General features: G+C 57.7%; 1 protein-coding gene across 6 annotated transcripts in view; it reads left to right on the top strand.

Moving 5' to 3' along the window:
- OPCML (opioid binding protein/cell adhesion molecule like) overlaps window positions 1–20288 on the top strand; it is a 345511-nt gene that overhangs the window by 318651 nt on the left and 6572 nt on the right. For all 6 annotated transcript variants that reach the window (XM_049801178.1, XM_049801179.1, XM_049801180.1 and 3 more), the window contains one exon: window positions 13267–13499. In XM_049801178.1, coding sequence (XP_049657135.1) covers window positions 13267–13499 — 233 coding nt within the window. The remainder of the gene's footprint in view (window positions 1–13266; window positions 13500–20288) is intronic.

Below are 20288 nucleotides of genomic sequence, written 5' to 3' on the forward strand. Positions count from 1 at the left end.
CTGGCTTTGGCCACTCTTGATAGCTGTTGGGTTGCTCTAAACAAAATGCGATGCCCCTGGGTGGCCGAGATTGCTGAGAGCTCGGCCCTGTGGCTCCAGAGGAAGGCAGAAGTCGTTGCACTCGCCCTGGTGAGCTGCGGTCCAACTTTGCGGGCCTGGAGGGAGATGCTGGTGTATAAAATAGCAGCGTCTTGGTGTGGAGAGAGAAGCACACGCAGTACCTCTGAGAGGCTGCTCCGAAGCATCTTGCCGGCTGGAAAAGCGCGCACCGGCAGCTGGCACGCAGGCTTTCTGCCGTGCCTCCGGAGTGCCTCGGGAGCGCTGGATATGCTGCGCTGAAACTCCTGCCTCTCCCGGCGAGTTCATAGCTGTCTCTCCGCATCAGGTCCTGGATGGCTGAAACTTGGCAGGGCGAGCGGGAGCAGCAAGGCGGAGCCGACCGCTCCCGAAGTACAACTTCCCCGCGCTGCAGTCGTCCAGGAGGTGCGGCGAATCGTGCTGAGGACGTGGGGTCGTTCGGGGCTCTGGTTTGTGCTCCACCGGGAGCGGGAGTTGGTCTCCTGGTTCTGCGACGCGACACGATGCTACGCGGGGGGCTTTGGCAGAGCTCGGGTCTTGGTGAGGTCCCACCGGCTCAGCCTGCTCCCAAACGCCGTCTGGATGCTTCGGACCTGAGCTAACAGCCCTGAGAGCCGGCAGCGAGGATGCAAACTCCCGCTCCGGGCTCTGAGCTTGCTTTCGAGCCTGCCCGCCCATCCATCCAATGTAGTCCTTGAAGTGAAATCCAGATAAAGTCTCGAAGGTGGCAGGTTGGGGATGGGGAAGTGGCAGCAGGTTCCTGGGAGCCCGGCAGGCTCGTGCCCTGAACATGCTGTGTTTTGGCTCTGCAGAGGCTGTGCTCGTCTCCGTGTCTTAACTGCTTTGCCGGCAAGGAGGAGCGGGGCAGAGGGATGTGCGCCGGTGGGGAGATGTCACCATGTGCCTCTCTGTGGGGACAACAAGGAGGAGAATTATAGGCGTCCGGCTCATCATTAGAGGTTCAGAGCAACGTGCAGGCACACGTTCGACTCTGTGATTGCATACGTGCCCAGCCGCACGCCCAGCTCTGTGCAGCGGCGTCGGTGCAAGGAGGGAAGATGCCGTGCAGAGTTACGAGCGTCTGGGGGCAGCTCGAATGCATCCTCTTGGTGCCCGAGCATCTTCTCCCTCCGTATGGTTTTATGGAGATGCGGCGCAACCCGTGCTGGCACGGGGCGGTGATGGCCAGGCGGATTATGTGCACGGTGGTGTGGGGAGGGTAGAGGGGAAGGAAAGGGGCAAGGAAGGAGATGAGGGAGACAGATGGAGGCAGAAAGGGAGGGATGGGGAGAGGGGGCGAGCGGGTAGGCTCCACTTTCTGCTCCACGCTCCCCTGCATGCTCTGGCCCGAGCTCCCCCTCGTGTTCAGCCGCACATATTTCTCCAGCGTTCTCCCGATGGTCCTCTCCGAGTTAACGCAGGGATGTTAGATCTTTCCTGCCACGTTTGCGATGGAGGAGCCGGACCCCCGTCGGGCAGCAGCTAGCCCACGGGCTGCAGGCGTGCTTTTTCCCATGACCCCTTCTCCCCAGTGAAATTGCAGCATCAAAGGCACCTCCGGCCTTTCCGAACATTCGGGCCAGAGCCAGATGCTCAGACGGGCTCCGCTGAGAGCCAGAAATCCATAGTTTTGATCGTGCGAGGGGAGGCACGTGCGGCAGACGTGCCCCCGTGTACCTGCCCCGGTGCTGCTCAGGCGGCCGCTGGGCTCCCTCGAGGGGCAGAGGCCGAGATGTGCCGTGCCGTGCCGTGCCGTGCCGGAGCAGCTTCGGTTCCCTCCGGAGGCTGCCTGGCCGCTCCCTGCCACTGCTGCCGCTCATCAGCCCCTCGCTGGTCTCGCACAGGGTCATTTTCTGCTCCATTTCCTCCCCCAGCCTTTGAATCCCCCCCCAAGCTCTCCGCTTTCTTCTTCGTCATTCCGGCTAGGATAAAATATGACTGCAGCCGCGAAGCACCGAGATCGCAGCTGCCCTCAGGGACTGTTTGCCCACATCACCTGTCGGATCGGGAGCCTGCATGTCCTTGGAAAAATATGTATTTCAGGCCGCCGGGGTGCTAATTTGCAAGGCCCATTACTCAAATGAAACATTAAAATGGCCGTCCATAAAGCAGAGCCTTTATCCGTGCCTCCCCCTCGGTCTGAACTCCCCGCGCCAGGTATAGGCTTCCTGTCGAGCCTAAGAGCCAAAAGCAAAGATTTATCGATAGGTACCTTGACTCCAGCTTGCATTTTAATTATGTCGCCGTCAGCCTGTGCCGAGAATAAACTCGGTGGTTGTCACGTTATCCTCGCTGCCTCTCTCCAGATGAACGCACCGGGAGAGACGCGGGTTTACAGTGTCCCTACCAGGGACCGTCTCGCTTCCCCACGTCCTTTCCTCCCCGCTCGTCCGCACGGATCAGCAGAGCGGCCGCCAATACCAATGCCAAAATACCGACGCCGATCTGCAAGTGAGGCTGGGAGGGAAGGACGCGGGGAACGGGTCCTGGGCATCCCCATCTCTCGGTGCCTTAGTTTCCCTTTGCGCGGGAGCTCCGTCTCAGCCTCTCCCAAGCCGCCGAGTTTGCAGGGAGGGCAAGCGCTTGCCCTGCGGTGGCCAGCTCTGTTCCGCTGGGGCGGGAGGCCGAATGCCGGGGCTCAGCGAGGTGCCAGAGCCAAAATTGCTTTTTGGAGGGCTCAATTTCATGCTGGGAGCGAGGCCGTGGTGCTGCGAGGAATTGAGAAGCCACGCTTGTCGGGGAGGAGATGCGATGAACTTTGGCGTTTGCTTGTTTATATATATTTGTGTGCGGGGGCGTGTATAAATATTACTCGCCCGCGCCAGACGACACTGGTGTCTTGCTTAATGCGGGCGCAAAGTTTGACCTGGTACTTTCTGGTGGAAGCGATGCATGTTTATTAGCGAGGCGACGGGTGGGAACGAATCCCTCGCTCGCTCGGCGTGGCAGACGCTACCTCAGCAAAACGGGGGCTATTGTTAAAATAAACAAACGCAAAAGCAGCTCGGCCGTGACCGTGTCTCCTGCGCTCGCTTCGTTATGGAGCCACTTTCTCCCGGAGCAGGAGGGCCGGCCGCAGAGGAGATGCTCTCGGCCTCCCCGGCACCAGAGCTCATCCCCTGCCTCGGTTTCCCCGTCGGTAGCGGTGACATCTAGAAGTGACGTAAGCCTTAGCCCGCAGCCCGGCAGGGGAGTGCGAAAGGCTCCCTTCATTAATAAGCACAAAGTGCTTTGATATTTTTAGATGGAAGTGCCACGTATTGATATAATATTACTGTACCTCATTTGACTTCTTTTTCGATTGCGAGCCCCCTCTTGATCCCGTTACCTGCAGTAACAGTTATCTCGCTATATTTTATCATCTGAATATTTCAATTAAATTACTTTAAGGGAAAAAAAAGCGCCTACGCTGAAGTTGGAAATGATCACTGTATCACTCCAACTTCCCTCCATTCCCAGAAGGTTAATTGAAAGGCAGCCATCTTGGTGACGTTTAGACAAATGAGGATAATTATGTGTTCTCCAGCTCTTTGAGAGGTTAATTGCTTAGATGTACGAAGACTTGAAGAACAAAGAAGGAATAAATCAGAAGCAGGACTATGATCTGATAATGTAATTTGGTATATTCACGTACAACTCAAACAAATAAACCCCCTAATTGCACGAAGTCGTTTGGCCGCGCGGATGCCCTGCGGGGTTGCCGGGATCAGCGCACCCGGCCCTCGGAGATGCTCGGAGAGGGGATACCGGCGGGAGAGGGAGAGGTCTTCGGCCACCTCCCACACGGGGGTGGCCGTTGGCATCGTCTTGTGCCGGTGACAGCTTCTTCGTCCGGTGGTGCCGTGGGGCTGTCGTCTGGCTCCTTGGTGCCTGTTGCGTGAAGCACCCGGCCCTCGTCCCAGCGGCGAAACGGCGGGTGGAAAGCAGAGAGGTCAGCGGAGGCGCGGGAGCGGCGAGCGGAGGATTTCCTCTGGTGGGTTATTTTATTTTGCCTAATTGCTGGAGAAATTCCTGCCGATTGGGCATTATATTCTTGGGCCTATGGCTTACCCAGGTCATTTACAGATCTCACGTTTGGCCGGAGCGCTTCATGGTGGTCGCCGTGTGATATGGCTTTGCCCTCCATTGGCAGATTTTCCCTCTTTTTAGAGGTTAGTCATTCCGCCCGCGAGGCTTTTGCACCTACGTCTTGTGGCAGCACCATCCTAAGGGAAGCTGTTTTTTTTTTTCTTTTCTTTTAATTCCCCTCGCTGATTGGGGTGAGGTTTTCTCGTGTCTGGGCCGGTTGTTCAGGGGAGCTGGTTTGTCCGTCGGCCCCTCCATCCTTCTGGGATGGGATATGCGAGGTGCTGGAAGCAACATCCAGGAGCGAGGGGTGCAGAGTTGATTTTCCCCTCACCCTTCCCTGCACAGCTGCCCGCCGGCACCGCAGTGAGGGTTGCGGTGTGGAGCTGAGAGCTTGGAAAGTTTGGGCTTTTATGGAAGGCTTGGGGCTGTGCGAAACACCAGGCTTTCCAGCTGGGATCAAATACCGCTTCATTTTTCAGCTGTGAGGGTCAGGAAAACGGTGTGCGTTTTTCTCCACTGTGAGCTTGGGGGTGAATCATCTTCATGTGGAATCTCCTTTCCCCCTCCGCTCGCTCTCTGGGGAAGTTTGAATTGATTTCAAATGAGAAAATTCCTCCCCACCCCTGACGCGCGAGGAGCCCGGAGCCTCGGCCTCCGAAACGCTGGCGAGTGGTTTTTCTGCCTATCTGTCAGGCCCGTCTGAAATTGCAGTTTAATTCTCTGTATTTGCTCTTGTATTGTGCATTAAGATACCGTGAGTTTATCCAGCGGTCCAGCTGTTTTGAAGATAATTACTACAGAACTCAACCTGATGTAAAATAATCCTCCTGGGCAAGCAGCCAAGAGCCTGAGACTTATCCTCCAAAGACTGAAACCTCTCCATTACCCTTAAGAGCCGCAGAGATAGGAGCGGGCGTCTCATGACAAATATATTTTTGGTGGTAATTAACGGGGGGTCGGGAGAAGAGCTTTGCTCCTATCAGGGAGGGTGGCGTAGCCAGCTGGAGGGAGGACCGCGTGCGATGGAGATCCGGCTGGGTTTCCATCGAAAGATCCCCACGTGTCACCGTTTCCCCCAGGGACCCATTTTGGGGTTGTCACCAGCATGCCCTTCTGCCCCCCCCACCTCGCTGCGTTGCCGCCCTGTCCTGTGCTGGGGTGGCAGACCGATTTTCCCTCCTTGCAAGCCAGGGACAGGCGTACGATCGCTTTGCTCCGGCGGTACCGGAGCTCCTTCCGCCGCGAACAGGCCCCGGCCCGTGTTTTAATCGGGCTGCCAGCCAGCATCCTTTCTTCTTTTGCAACTGTGGGATGCTGCCGGAGCCGCGGCCGCTCTCTCGCGGGTTGAGATGGTGGCGGTCGCCAGTCCCATCTGGATGGCTGAGTCACAGGGGTCAGAGCCTCGTCTTGCCGCGCGTTAATTACCGGTACTTAACTACATGGCTACCTGTGACCGCGAAACAGTTACTTCTGTCTCTCCCTGCCTGGGAAGGTGGATGAAAAAAACATAGAACAAAGCAGTAGCAGGCGAAAAACCCAACCCCCAAACCCCACCGCAGGCACAGAGGGCTCCAGGTTCTCGACCGCTCGGGTCTTCTAGCACTGCCAGCAATAAATTCTGTGTTTCTTCTCTTCCTTTTGATTGAAGAACACTAGAAATCAGCTGGGGCGCAGGTGCTGCATTGTGTTAGATTAGCGCTGATTGAATTCGTACACGGGCGCCGATTGAGGTGCAGAGCTCTGCTGATGCCGGCGTGCCGCGAGCGGGGGGGGGGGGGCGGTTTGCCGGATTGTGTCCCTTAATCGGCACCCTCGCGCGGTGGCAATGGTGTCATTGGGAGCCTCTCCGTGGGTCTTTTCTTCCCTGCTGGGGCGTAGGGCAGAGCCCCTGTGTACGGTAGAGGGGAATTTGGCTTCCCTGGCGAGAAGACAGCTCTCTGCCGATGTTTCCTAGGGTGGGTAGTGATGCCTCGATGGTAAATTCTGGCAGACGTTGGGCCTCTCTCTGGAGAGGAGCTGGAAAGACGTCCCAGCCTTCTTCAAACAGCAGGATGGCCTGGTGGCCACGAGCCAGTTGGAAATCGGTGCCTGGCTGCATCAGGGACCTGACCCTGGGGAGAGGGTGCGATCGCTTAGGTACCGTTTTGGGCAAGGACAGATGCCTCGCTGCGCTTCTTCCAGTGTCTGCAGTTTTCCTGGACTGGCTGCCCCTGCTCGGTGCCTTCATTTTCATCTCTGTTCGGGAGACCAGGTGTGGCCACCGGCATCGACTGACTCTGATGTTAGCATTTAAGTGCCACCTGCTCTATAAACATCCCCATTGATTTGCTCTATCCAAAGGCCTCCCGCTTTATTTCTTTTGCTGCCGTCTCGTATTTCCTTATGAAGATTTCTTTTAAGCTGCTAACAGCTGCCGGCCACTGGGGCTTAGGCTGACGCCTCGCGACCTTCCCTGCTGCGCTGGGGGAGCATCCCGACACGGGGATGCGGCCGGATCGCAGCCGTGTGAGGAACTGGGGGGGCTGCTAGGCTCTAGCCAGAGGCTGTCTGCAAACCTGCTGTGGTCCTGAGGGCAGAAAGCATTGCTGCTGTTTTCTGATCGGCGATGCATTTCGGAGCAGATTGCGACGGCTGTGACTCGCGCGGGGCAGGGAGAGCAACAGGGAGCTTTGTGCTGGGCAGGGATGTGATGGCTCCCTGCAGGAAAGGGCTCGGGTAGAGCCCCGATGTGGAGCGCGCCGAAGGCAGCGTCGACGTTCCAGAGGGCTGCAGAGGGTTTCTGAGCGGACCCCGAGTCATCAGGATACGGACACGTTGTTGTGCCAGAATCGAGGGAGTTGTGGTGGGAAAAGCAAGTGGGAGCTGGGAGCAGAGCATGCGCGAGCGCCCGACCCCGTCACGCCGCCCTTCCCTGCGCTGGGGATGTCGTTCGGGTGGCGCGCATCCCCGCAAGCTGGAAGTAAAAGCAACGGGGAGCGAAAGAAGGGCTTTAGGAATGAAAGGGGAAAGCCTACTTTGCTTTAACGGAGCTGATTGCCGTTTCTGGATTTGCTCCACGCGGAGCGTTAATTCTGAAAAATCCCTTGAGCGGCTTCGGGAAGAAGGTGAGGGCGGTTAGCGGCGGTGGGGGCACCGCGCAGCAGCTCGCCTCGCCGCACGTCCCTTCCCCTCGCGAGCCACAATCCGTCTCTTGAGTGTCTGCAGCGCAGCTCTGCCTCTGCCAGCCTTAGCATCGCACCGTGCCGCCCGCAGTGGTACCCGGGTCCACGGATCCCGAACCGGGGTGTGGGTGCAGGACGAGCCCCTTCAAGGGCACGGGGTGGGCGCAGACCCCCTCCCCACGTTGATGCCGGCTCAAGCTTTGTATCTCCCTCACGGTTGTCGCAGGGGCCGCCCGAAGCCCTGCGAATGCTGGGTTCAAAGCAGCTGGTGGCGTTTCGTGTGGCGTGGCCCTCTCGGGGGCCGCGCGGTGAGCATTATGTCTCGACTTCTGATGCCTCGCACAGACAGCTCCCGCCCTCCTCATCATCTTGTTATCATTCTAATGTCTGGGAGCTGCAGTCATGGACCAAAACACCATTAAACTCTCTGAAATGGAGCAACTCGACAGCCCCTGCCCTCACAGGCTTATTATCTTTGCAGATGGATATTTTATATTTAGCAACCTCTAACGTATCTATTTGGGCTTTGATTTTTCACGGGGAGCAGCTTCTATTCTGGTGCTCAGCAGCGAGTGGGCAAACCGCTGCCGCCGGAGAACCGTCAGGGAGAAACCCTCCCCAAGAACCCCTGAGCCTCTGGGGAGGGCAGGCGGTCCTGTAGCCCTTGGAGGGCTCTGGGGAGGGGGTGGTCGGTGGGGAAAGGTTTGCCGGTGGTCCGGAGCTTGTTTGAACAGCACCGGGAGCGCTTGGGGAATCGGAGCGGTGCGGTGGGGCCAGGCAATTAATTAAGCTCGCAGAGAGCGGGAGCCGGTGGTGCCGTGGCTTTGCAGAAGGCGTTTGGGGTAACTGGTGTATGGTGTGGAGGGAGAGAGCTTACGGGGAAAAGGAGAACAGTTTAGGCTGGCCGAGCTCCCCACACGTCCCACGCTCTTTGTTTGACCACAGGGGACACGGGCTGCAGCGACGGGTCGGGACTCGCCAAGCGGGTGGCAAGGGCTGAATGGGAGGGAGGTGGTCGTGCTGGGCGATGCCAGACGGCCCATCCCGGGTCCCCCCAGTTCTCGGGGCGCTGGGACGGTGTGGGGATGCCGTGGGGCCGTGCACCCCGCATCCGAGCGCCGAGCCGGACGGGAGAGTTGGGAGAAGGGGTGCCGTGGGTGCCTCAGAGAGGAGGTAGGGTGCCAGCGGAAGGGATCGGGAACGAAGACAAAGCGCCTCCCGCCCTCTGCACCGGGAATAAATATCAGGGATGACAGTGACGGAAACCCAGGCGGTGCAGTCCTGCCCTCGGGGAGCCATTGTGCGAGACCCGCCGTCACGCGCCGCAGATGCCATTGTACCCGCGGCTAATGTGACGGTTTACATTGTTGGGAGAGGATTAGAGGAGCCGCCGCGTTTTGATGGCCTGCTTCTAATTTGCATCTTTAACGAAGTGGGAACCCCGCCAGGTTCTGTTCTTTTGTGTTTACTTGTGAGGAAGCGTGTTTGTCTCCGACGATTACAAATAAATCTCCTCTGCCTTTGCTCCGGCCGCCTGGAATAAAAGGCGTTCGGAGCCCGTTAACTTTGTAGCTGGGGCGAGGACCGGGCGCGCAGGAGAAATCCCCATGAGGAGCCCCCTGCGAACGTAATGAACAATTTCTTCTCAAAGAAAAGGGTGCCGGGGTGTTTGCTCTGCCCCCATGACACGTGCTTTCGGTTGGAAACTTCCCAGGGTGAAGCACCGCCCCGTCTCTGTCAAGGGACTTTGCTCCCGATCCAGGTGAGCTATTTTAGCCACCAAAAACCAGGTCAGCCAGCCTGTTCGTGACCGGTTTCAGCCTCTCCATTTGTCATTTCAACGAGACACGCTGCCTACAGGAGAGAAAAGTGGTTTGCGGTTGAAGGGCCACAGAAGCATGTAAAAGTAGAGCGCCGTTGGTTTCCGTAAGGAAGCGGGAGGGTTTGGGGTTGATCAAAGACAAGTATCTGCCCCGAGCCTCTCGGCTCCGCTGGGGACCGGCAGTCCTGGCCCTGCGGGTGTGAACCCCTCGCCTGGACCACTTGGGGTGTGCAGCAACGTTTCAGGGTCCTGAGCATCCCATCCCTCGGGATCCATTGCGCCCACGGAGAGGGCTTTGCGCGGCTGGCTTTATTCCTCCAAGTCTTTGCGTGCCATTTATCCCTCTGAAGTCGTGCCGGAAAACTTGTGCTGACCCTGGACACGGCATTTCCCTCGCCATGGGGCAGATGTTGAAGGCAGCCCCAGGAAAGGTGTGTGACGTGGACCGGGAAAGGCAGGGGACGAAGGCAGAGGGTCGTATGTCACGTCCCACGCGTAGGAGGAGCGCTGTCAGTGTCGTCAACGGGGCCAGGCAGGACCCTGCCGCGGGAGCGATGCAGGGGTCTCCCCTAATAGGTCCAGGAGGAGGGAGACGGTCACTTTGTGCCGCCGAACACAAAGAGCTAGTGTATGCGGAGTTATCTGTATTGTTGACACTAAGTGAAATAATTCCTCGGCAAACTTCAAAATTAGCATTTAAGGATGAGAAATAGGGGCAATTAGAGGGGAAGCGGCACAGCGCCGCTGCCCCCAACTCCTTCCCTCGTGCATCTTCTCACGCTGCCGTGTTTGGGTTCATCGCCCTCGTCTCCGGCAGAGTGCTGGCAACTCTACGGCAGCTCTTGTCCCCCCCCGCGGAGCAAGGGGATCGATACGCATCTCAAGAGACAGCGCCTTCGAGAGGCCACATGTATCATTGTGAGCACCGGTGGCGACGGAGCTCGGGCAAAGCCCGGCATCCGAGGCTCCTCAGCAAGCCGCTCTGGCGGAGAGCGGTCGTGGCGGGAGGCAGCCGAAGGGCTGCGGATGGCGCAAAATCTCTGCTCGAAGGCAGCGGGGGTCTAAGTGGGATGCGGAGGCTCGGGAGCAGATGGGCTGGGCTGCGTCGCACAAAGGAGGGCTACGTGGGGGAGCCGGGACCAGGAGGGTGCTGGGGGCTCGGGTTTGGGCAGACGGTATCAGTCCTGAGACGTTCCCCCTGCCTCGCTGGCGGGTTTTCTCCAGGTGAACCATGGAGCCAGGACGGTTTTATTTCCCTCCTGTCTGACAGGCGCTTTATTGTCTTTTGTCCCTTCCGGCCTCGTAAGGCAGGGTTTCTTCTGGAGATGGATACGGTGCCTTCAGGAGACTGTTAATGGGGGTTTGTCTTTGTTCTTAATTAGATCCCTTCAAGGGAAAACCTCCTGGCCCGCTTTATTATCCAGCTTTGTCAGAGCTTGTCTGCTTTATCTAAACACTTCGAGAAGTCTCTTTACCTGTTTGCTTACTGCAGACATTATCATAATCCTGGTCAATTGGAAATAGGTAGCAAAGACAGCCCGGCAGATGAGGGAGCGCTGGTGGCTTAGTGGCTAACGGAGATCGCTTTCCAACCCAGGTAAAGAAGCTGGCGGGGTGCTCCTCACGTTGGGGTGTCGGTCGGTATTTGCCTTTGAAGGGCCCGTTCCCAGGGCACGGGAAAACTCGCGGTGGGAAGGCGAGGTCGGGTGAGAAGGTGCCCCCAGAAACGCCGCGCTCTCCGTGGCAGCTGGTGGGACGGTGGCTTTTCTGCCGACGGTTGCTCTGGCACGAGGCGTGGGAGGGCTGGCTGGTTTTTTTTGAAGGGGGGCAGTTCGTCTGTTCCCTCCCCGCCTGCAGCTGCAGGGGACGGCTCGGGCTCGGGTGGAGAGGACCACGATGGGAAGCAAGCGGAGCTGAAGGGACTTGGTCCCAAATGGGCTACGGAGTGGCAGGAACTGAAGAGCAAGCTCAAGGGATGGGGAGAAGGAGCCTTTGCCTCCTTGCTCTCGGCCTGAGTTTGTTAGGAGCAGGAGTCTCCAAGTTGCTCGCGCCTGTTTGCCCTGAGCAGTTTCAAGGGGGGTCCCGGTCACCACGTGCTACGGGCAAGGGACGGTGGTGCTGTCCTTGCCCTTCCTTGCGTAAGCGTATCTGCCTGTGTTACGGGTGTCCCTGCATGCTCCTGCAGGCGCGGCTCTGAGCCGTAAATGCGAGCCGTTAAATGCAGAACGAGCGACCCTGGTCCGTGGGGGTCCCCGGGCTGACCCCAAATCTCCCCGGGAAGTGCAGCCGGTACCCGCCAGCTGAAGCCAGGCAGCGGCGGTCGCACGTGCCCAGTGATGGCACGAGCTCCTCCTCCCTGTCGCTTCGAACCCTAGTCCTTGTTCTTCACCCCTAATGAGGGGACCCAAGAGTACCTCGCAGGGCTGTAGTCTGGATATTTGTATGAGTGCAGACATGCAAGTTGTCTGTTTTACATATTGCTGCCCTGATTTTTCAGTGCACGCAATGAATAATTTACAGAAGCCGTGCGTAAGTATCTCTTTATTATTCATTATAATGAAGTGAGACAGCAGTAATAGTCCACTAGACTGGAATCCCCCAGGGCCGAACTTAACTCGGCCGCGCTTAGCTTTCCCCTGGTTAATTTGAGCAAAGGGAGGGCTCGCCTTCCCAACAAGGATGTCGCCATCCGCAGGCACGAGGCCACCTCGGTCCGGTGCCGGGGCGCGTCCGACACCCGGGCGAGCTCCTGGCGCGCCGGCAGTGCCGTGGCGGGCCCTCCGTCTTTCCCGGCATCCGTATGGATGTGACTGGCGGAGACGTACGGCTCCTGCAAGGGGAAAATTACTCGTTTGCGGGAGGATATATGGCTCGTTCCTCTGAACCGAGCGCCTGGGGGGACCCTCAGACACGCCGAGTATCGCCCCTTCCCTCAGCCCGATTAATAATCTCGATCGAGGTGACGCTCTGTGATCCCAGCAAGGGAGGCATATAACACCCCCAAAGCCTCTGCAGGAGAGCGCCATGCCGGGGACGAGGACGGGGACAGCCCGCCAGCCTGTCTCTGAATTTACAGGCGTGCGGAGAGGGACTTGCACGACGAGCTTCCCGATTGACTGTACGTGCCTTTTCCTAAGGTCTCGGCTGCACCAAGCTGTGGCGGCACTGCCACTGCCGGCATGAGCTCGTGCCTAGCCCAGTTCTCCCAGTTTGCTTTTGTGCTGAGAGAAAGCTCCCCTGCCCTGGTCCTTGGGTGGGAAAGGTGAAGCTCCTGAGAAACGCTGGGCTCTTAATTTAGCCGAATGCTTGGCGCTTTTGTAAATAGATCAAGAAAAATCTATCGAACGGAATGAAAAAGGCATGTTCTCCAGGAACATTTTAATTCCACCCCCCACCCCCCCCGCTTCTGTTCTTTGCTGAGCGTAAGTCAGCGCCGCGGACCAGAGCTGCCGAGCCCCCGCGCGTCTTGGAGCGGGGAGGGTGGGAGCTGGCCAGGAAATAAATAATGGAAACGGCCGCGTTGTGTTTTCAAGGCGCTGGTAGGATTTACGGCCGCTTGTCCAAATGTTCCCTTCTCTTCCCCACGCGCTGGCTTTGCCGTCTCCGGCTGTTTCTCTTCTTCCCCTCTCCCCGCACCCATGCCGCAGCCCCTCTGCCCTGGCAGTGGGTGTGTATATCACTCTGGGGATGGCTCGAGGGCTGTGCCGACAAGCCAAACCCTCAGCAAATTTTACAGCTTCGTCCGATATCCTCAGTGAGCAGCAAGGGCGAGGTGGGGACGGCAGCGGAGGTTGGTAAGAGGAGGAGGGGGTACGGAAAGTCTGCGTGGCTTGCGGACGTCAAACGTAACGGGATTTTCATCTGCGGTTCCCCAGCTCCGTGTAAAAGAAAAAGGTGGGGTTTTTTTTGTGGCAAACCCGCCGTTTCTGTGAGATCTCAGGTGATGGGGGGGGACGCGGGACATGGCAGCAGGGTAGGTCAGCCATGGCACGTGCCACCTCCGTGCCCGTGGTTCACCTGTGCGTGACAGGGAGCTGGCGCCGCAGCTCCCATCCCGCTCGTGTCCCCCTTGAGGAGCTGGGATGCTCGCCGTGCGTTCTGTTCCAGCTTTGTGACCCTCTGACTCTTCCTTTGCAGGTGTACCGTGGACGACCGGGTCACGCGGGTAGCCTGGTTGAACCGCAGCACCATCCTGTATGCCGGCAATGACAAGTGGTCTATAGACAACCGCGTGGTCATCCTCTCCAACACCAAGACCCAGTACAGCATCAAGATACACAACGTGGACGTCTACGACGAGGGCCCCTACACCTGCTCCGTGCAGACAGACAATCACCCCAAGACTTCGCGCGTCCATCTCATTGTGCAAGGTAGGTCTTACCGTGCCTCGCGCTATTGCTGAACGATACGGAATGCTGTCTGGACTTGCGAAGGGTTCGGAAGCCCTCTCGGTGATGGAGACGGAGGGATCCAACCAACATCCGTTGCTTCAGGGATTGAGCGGCACGGGAACAGGGGCGTAGGCAAGCGCCCGCCGTGCCAGGAAGGAGACAGACTGGCATCGTCTCAGCCTCACTGTGTTGCATGGTCATCACGTGGGGCAGAGGACACCCGAGAACTGAAACCGGGGCCGACGTGCTCTTCCTCCTCCCCCCTTGCCTGGCCCCACTGTCAATTTGACCTGTCTCCACCGCTTGGGCCCGCGTCGCTCGGCTCGCTGCATCGGGCAGCTGTTGGTAAGGCGCTGGGGCACGCGTCCGAAGATGCTTCGGGAGAGCCAAAAGCAAAGCGCTGCCGGCCGCGGTGGCGGAGCGGACTCCAATGGCGTGAGGCTCCACGGTTTTGGGTGAGCGGGCAGATCGCGCGAGCGTGTCGAAGTCGCTGTGGGGCCGCAAAGGGCTTTTGGTGCAGGGCTTCGTAGCTGAGCGTGTCGGCATAGTGGACGCTGTTGGGTTGCCCAGCAGCGTTCCTGAGGCCGCTCCGACGGGGGGATCCGGGTGCCGGCAGATGGGAGGTGCCATAGCACCCCGGTGGACGCCGCCTCCGGATCCTTGCGGCTTTGTGCCGGCTACCGGCTTTTGTCCGGTCTCTAGATTAATTTTTCAGAGTTAGTGTTAGTTCAGGTTAGATAAAGATAATGAAAGTTTCCTAATCCTCTTAAGGAAGATTTATCGGGCTGAGTCGAAAGCTCTCGGAATACAATAAAGCGTGTATAAAACCAGGACCTAATCTTTCCTTTAATTTCGAACAGCTGATGGGTATTGATTTTGCAATGAGGAAATCTGAAAAATTTCTCGGCCTCAACGTGTCTCTGCGAAGCCCCCAACACAGACATGTGGGTATTTATGTATCCTTCTCATTCGGAGGAGGCAGGGTTTGATCGCGGCCACCCATCTGAGTGGTTCTCCCGCCCGGTCTTGGCAGGAGCGCATCGGGGGGCCCCGCACCGCGTGCACCGGGCTACGTCGGAGAGGGGAGCGCTCGCCTCGGGAAGAGGGGAGCGGAGGTTGGCCGGGAGTGTCCCCTGCATCCCACTTCACTGGGTTCTCTCCCTCTCCCCCTTTTTGAGTTGCGTGTGAGCCGTCTGTCTGCGAAGTTTAATCGGTTTATCCCGTCTGCTCTCTAATCGTGCTAATCCATCCGGTCAACAGCGGTGAAGTATCCGAGTGCTTTGCGCCTCATGAAATCAGGTGAACGGGCAGTGGTGCTCAGCACCCGCTCCCCTCGGCCTTTTTTCGGGTGGGCGGGCGGGTGAAGGAGAGAGAGAGTTTGCATCCAGAGCGACTGCCTGGTGGTGAGGCATTGCTAACTGTGCTGGGAAAAGTTTTTCTCTGGTGCAAGCAAGTCCCGTTGGATCGCGCCCACCGCAGCAGTGACCGCGGTTCTCAGCAGCATTGCTTCTCTGCAGCCGAAGGGAAGCCTGAGAGGAGCTGGCGATATGTGGTTACCCAGGCCTAGGTCAAGCGGTTTCTGTCTTTCTCTTTCCACGCATTCAGCTCAAGCCACACGGTTTGCCTGAGTTGGTCTGCCAAGAAAATCCATCTGTAGGTGCCGCTTTGCTGTCTTGTTGATGGCGGGGGCTGGAGAAGCAAATCCTTCCACGCGCTGTCCCCAGTTAGCTCTAATGAGTTCTTTGGAAGCTAAAACGTGCTCTCCGGTGGCTCAGGCCGAGCGGCATCGCCCAGCGGTACCGTCGGCGTAGCTGCGGGCTGGTAGTCTCCGTGCTCGCGTGCTGGGGAAGAGCCGGCTTTCTGCGAGGGCCAGTACCCCACAGCCGCTGGGAGGAATGGAGCGGTTTTCCATAGATGCGTTCAGTCCTGGCCACGCACACCAGCAGAGCACGTGCTTTGCAGGGAAGGAGCGATGCCGTGTTTCTGGTGGAGCTCCCCTGGCCTGAATTACGGCCTCGGAAGCGAGGTTTGGGGCCCTCCTTTGTCGAGGAGGCAGCTGTCCCGGCAGCGGCGGCAGGAGGACTGCGGATGATGGCTGCGTGCGACCTGGCGGCACGCTTGGCCCGTGCCGGCCGGCGAGCAGGTAGTGATGATGGGTTAGCGACCGCGTTCAGGTCAATTAATTTATATTTGTATTTTGCAGAATGAAAAGGTGGCCGGATGGGGTATTGATTCTTTGCCCCCGTGTTCAGTCGGGTTTTAATTGTGCTACTGCGGGGCCTGGCCTTCCCTCCTAGCAACCCGGCAATAAATCTGCCGGGGAGTCGCAGTCAACAGTAAATGCGTCTCTTTGTGTCATTATTAATGTGTCTCTGGGATTGGTTCATCGCCACAGCCGTTCACAAGGGTTTATAAGAGCGTAGGCGCCGGGAAGCCAGGAGGGGATTTTTGCCTCCCTTTTCCTCTTTTTTTTTGGGGGCCGCCTCGTGACAGCAGGACGGATGCTTTCGGGGATGTGCGCGAGTGCTTACGGCATGCCGGTGCGTTTTGGGGAGAGTTAGGAATGCGGAGAGAACCGGCATTTCAACTCGCATAAAGAGAAGATGAGCTGCCTCATCCTCCTCTTGTCGTAAACAGCTTGAGCGGAGGGTGCCGTAGGGCCGGACTTTGGGTGAGCGCTCCTGCCTCTGGATGTGACCCACCGTGAAACCCACCTCTGCTCCCGGGAGGCGCGAACCCGCAGGGATGAGCCGGCAGACCTTCCCGCGTCATGCCGCAAAACGGTTTCGGTGCGAGGAGCGTGGTAGACCATAGGCAGGACGCAGCCGTGCCTCCGTGGCGTGGGCCATTTTTGGGACAGGGGCTGCCTTTCGGTCTGAAAAGTGGGGCTGGGAGTCTGTGTTTTGGTTGAGGCCGTGGCTTTTGCAGTCAGCGCCCGGGGAAAGAGGAAGCCTGTTGTCCTCCTCGTAGCAGCAGCTGTAGAGAGGAGGGCATACGTGCCATAGCGTAGCATGGCATCACTTCAGGATCCACGCGGCACCCTGTCTGGCGGGGAATGTTGATACTGGCCATCCCTTCCATAGCGGTCTTTGGTATTCCTCTGTTTCTGATTTATTTAGAGAACCCTCCTCTGTGCTGCCTTAATCCTACTTGCCATAGATTTTTCATTAAAACCTCTCCTGGCTGTCGGCATCGTTACCGTTAGCTTCCGGTCAGCGCAATCCATTTTCCCGTCTTGGCGTTCGCCGCTTTCCTCACGCCGGCAGCCAGGGCGGCTTTCAAAGGACCGTGGCCTTCGCTCGTGGTAGCGAGGTTGCGGTCCTGCGGTCGGTTCTCCGAACGCACCTAAGGATGCTCTGCTGGAGCCGGTCCTGTGTCCCTCGTCACGTCCGCCGCCTCTCAAAGCGGCACCGGGGCAGGCATAGCTCTGCAGTAAGCATCTCAAAAGCCAACCAAGTCTTTATTTTATCCTTCTTCCTGACAACAATTGGCTCCTCAAGTCTCTGTAAGGGCAACCCCCACCCCCCGCCCCATGCTGGCCCCGTTGAGCTCTTTTTCCCCAATGCCAACTGGGCTCTGGGCTCCCCTCCGCGCCACAGATTTCACAACAGTTGCGGTTCAGCTCGCTTTCGTCGCAATACCTTTGATATCCAGGCAGTAGCTAAGACCACGATACTTATTACAAGCTTACTAGGAGGCCGTATGGCGCATGGCAAGCCAAGGAGAGCGGCTTAGCCTTCTTTGGTTGTTGTAGGAAAGACCCGATAATAGGCTCTAAATGTAGAAAGTGCTTCTCTGTTAAGTGCTTAGCATTTAGACGCTGGGGAGTTTAGCATGAGGGGCATGCGTGCGGTGTACAAAAGCAGCCCGGAGAAGGGAAGGGGTGAGAGCAAGCGATGCCTGGCAGGCTGTGACCTCCGGAGCAGGCTTGTCTCCCTGCTCCTGCTTGGGAGCGTCATCTGCACTTGGGATACTTGCCCCTTACCGGGCAGGTTTTTGGTTGGTTTTTTTTTTTTTTTTTGTCTACCTAAGAAACAAGACGATAATGCGGAAAAGAGACGATGTGCGGTTGACAAAATGCAAAACGTCCAACGCAAAATGTTGGTAGAGGTTCCCATTGCTTCATGTAGCATGCTGGCGAGATTTTTACATACATCTTGGATTGAGGGTTTGCAGGGATGGCAAAGGTGGTTCTTGGGGCTCAGGGCACTCCTCTGTCTTGCCAGGTGACACACCGTGTCCCAAGTCTTTGTCACCTGCCCATCCTGTACGAGCCGCTCATTATGTTATGGGCATCAGGGGGTCGACCACCCTCCATCCTGCTGCCAGCAGCCAGAGGGCATCCCAGGAGGAAGGCATCTCCTCACACCAAGGTCTCAAAAGGCTGAGGGCTCATCCCAGGTCCTCTGTACCTGCCCAAGCTTGTCTCTTAGCATCGTTGGAACAAGGGCACAGATATTACGGGGTGGTGGCCGAGATCTCCAGCCGAGGTGGCACAGGCAGGGGTAGAGGAGCGTCCCTCCCGCACATTTCTCCCCTCTTGGCATCTAAGCTGTTTGTCGGGTGGGGTGGCAAATGGGCCGGTGATGTATCGGAGCACATCTTCCGTTTGCCGTGCCTCTGGATCTAATCGAGTGTTTTGTCGATGGCTCTGTTCAGGGGCTCGGCTCGGGCTAGTCCTCGCAGCGCTGGGTTCATTGTCCTGGTGGGGACAGGCGAAACGGTTAATCGAAGCAGGAGACTCTCCCGGAGGTTGATCGCGTAGCCGGTGGGGATGGAGTGCAGGGAAAGAAAAAGGAGTTGAAGGGCTGTTAAGAGGAAATGGAAAAAAATCAGTTTGGCTGGAAAGACATCTTCCCGTCAGAAGCGAGAGCCCAAAATGCATAACGTGCGTGGCGTTTAAAGTAATGTTTCCCACCTCCTCCTTCGGGGGCCTGTGCACGGGTGGGGAGGGAAGGGGCCCGGCGCAGGCAGAGCCGTTTATTTAGCTGGATGCGGGACGGTGTAAGAGGGACAAAACACAACTGTGAGCAAGTGTGCAGGCAAAATCAATCAGGCCGAGCTCCGTTAGGAAGAGTCGGGGAGAGCTGCTGGGGAGGACCAAGCTTTTTTTTCGTTCCCAGGCAGGGGGCCTTTGAAAGCTGCCGCTTTGTGTAGCGAAAGCATAGGCAAGCGGTCAAAACCTCCAGCAATCCCTAAGCGTCACTCCGCTGGGGCTTGCTTTGCATCAGCACCGCTGCTTGGTGCGTCTCGTCTCGGTGAGGAGCACGGCCGGTCCCAGAGGACGTGGGGATTAGGTGGCCCACCGCGCCTCGGCCGGACCGGGGCGGCGTGGGTCGAGGTTGCGGCTGGGAATCGGGTGGGTGCTGGACTCGTGAGGTGGCTCGCTGGGAAGAAGCGCTGCTGCCCCGGTGCTGTTGCCTGGTCTCCCCGAAGAGCACGTCAGGTTTTGGAGAGTGATGCCCATCTTGCCGAAGGCGGTGGTTGACGGCCGTGCGTCTCGCCTAGCACAGAGCGCGGTGCTCCCGTGGATGGAAAGGAGTGCCCGTGACAAGTGACGTACACCGGTGTCCTGGGATGGGAAAAGGCTCGAAAGGAGCAACCACCTCACCATACCTTCCTCCCTCCCCGAAGAAACAGAGGGAAGGGCGAGAGAGCCAAGACAGCTAAACGAGGGAGGTGCAGCAGCAACTGGTGGCGATGTCGTGGCAGATTCAAAGCCAAAGGGACCCCAGAGAAAATCTGGAAGGAATAGCAAAGATTGAAGATGGAAGCAAGCAGAGGGAGAATACAAAACAAACAAACAAACAAAAGGATGAGATGAAAAGCCCAGAGACTTGTAGAACAAAGGGAAGAGAGAAGGAAACATGTGGACACGCAGAAAAGCACGGAGCATCGAAAGAGCATAAGGTGGCAAAGGGGAAAAATGAAAGAGTAATGAAGGAGTGCGGGCACGCAGAGGGGGAAGGTCTGGAAAGAGTCAGTTCTTCTGACTGGCAGGAAGAAAACAGCACTCACTGCCCAGGTGGGAACAGCCGCTGTCCTTAGAGCAGCCGGTATGATGTGCTAACCTGAAATCTGGATGGGAGCACAGAGGAGGCAAGGGATGGGATGGGATGGGACAGGACGGGGAGTGCCCAGAGAGCATCCTTGGGCTCCTGTTCTCGAGGCTTCTTGAAATCGGCAAAAAGGAGCCGGCGGGAGCAGAGGCGTCGGGATGTACCGCGGGAACTGGGAGCCGAGGGAATGGAAGCGCGGTGGCAGCCAATTAATTACTGAAAAAAGCAAGAATGGGGAAGAGGGGGGGAGGACCAGAGAAGTTGTTTCCCCATTATACTTCTGAACAGAAAGAATGTTTTAGCGTGCGCACAAATAGCTCCCTGGGAAGCACTCTCATTTCCTAATTGTTCATAAATTTACTGACAGGTGGTTACACAGTAGGTATAACACTCTTAGTTTCGGTTTTATCGCTTTCCCTGTCTCAGGGCGAAAACCTGGAGAAAAAGGGTGCACGGCAAGCGGCCGGGAGACGCTGCCTAGCACAGGGTGCTTGATGGCCCCATTTTGTTTGGGCAACATCTTGGAGTGGTCAGTCCCTGGTCTGGCCGGATTTTGCCGTTGCGCAGACCGAGGGGCCCGTGCTGGTTGTCCATCCCTCGGCATTTCATGGCAACGGTTGTTACATTGTTGGTGGTCCACTCCTGCAGGAGGAGTACGAACCATGGGGTCGTGTGTGATGGTCCCGGGCTCGAAAGGCAGCTGTAGCAC

Source organism: Accipiter gentilis, chromosome 5, assembly GCF_929443795.1.
Source record: "Accipiter gentilis chromosome 5, bAccGen1.1, whole genome shotgun sequence".
Classification (NCBI taxonomy): Eukaryota; Metazoa; Chordata; class Aves; order Accipitriformes; family Accipitridae; genus Astur; species Astur gentilis.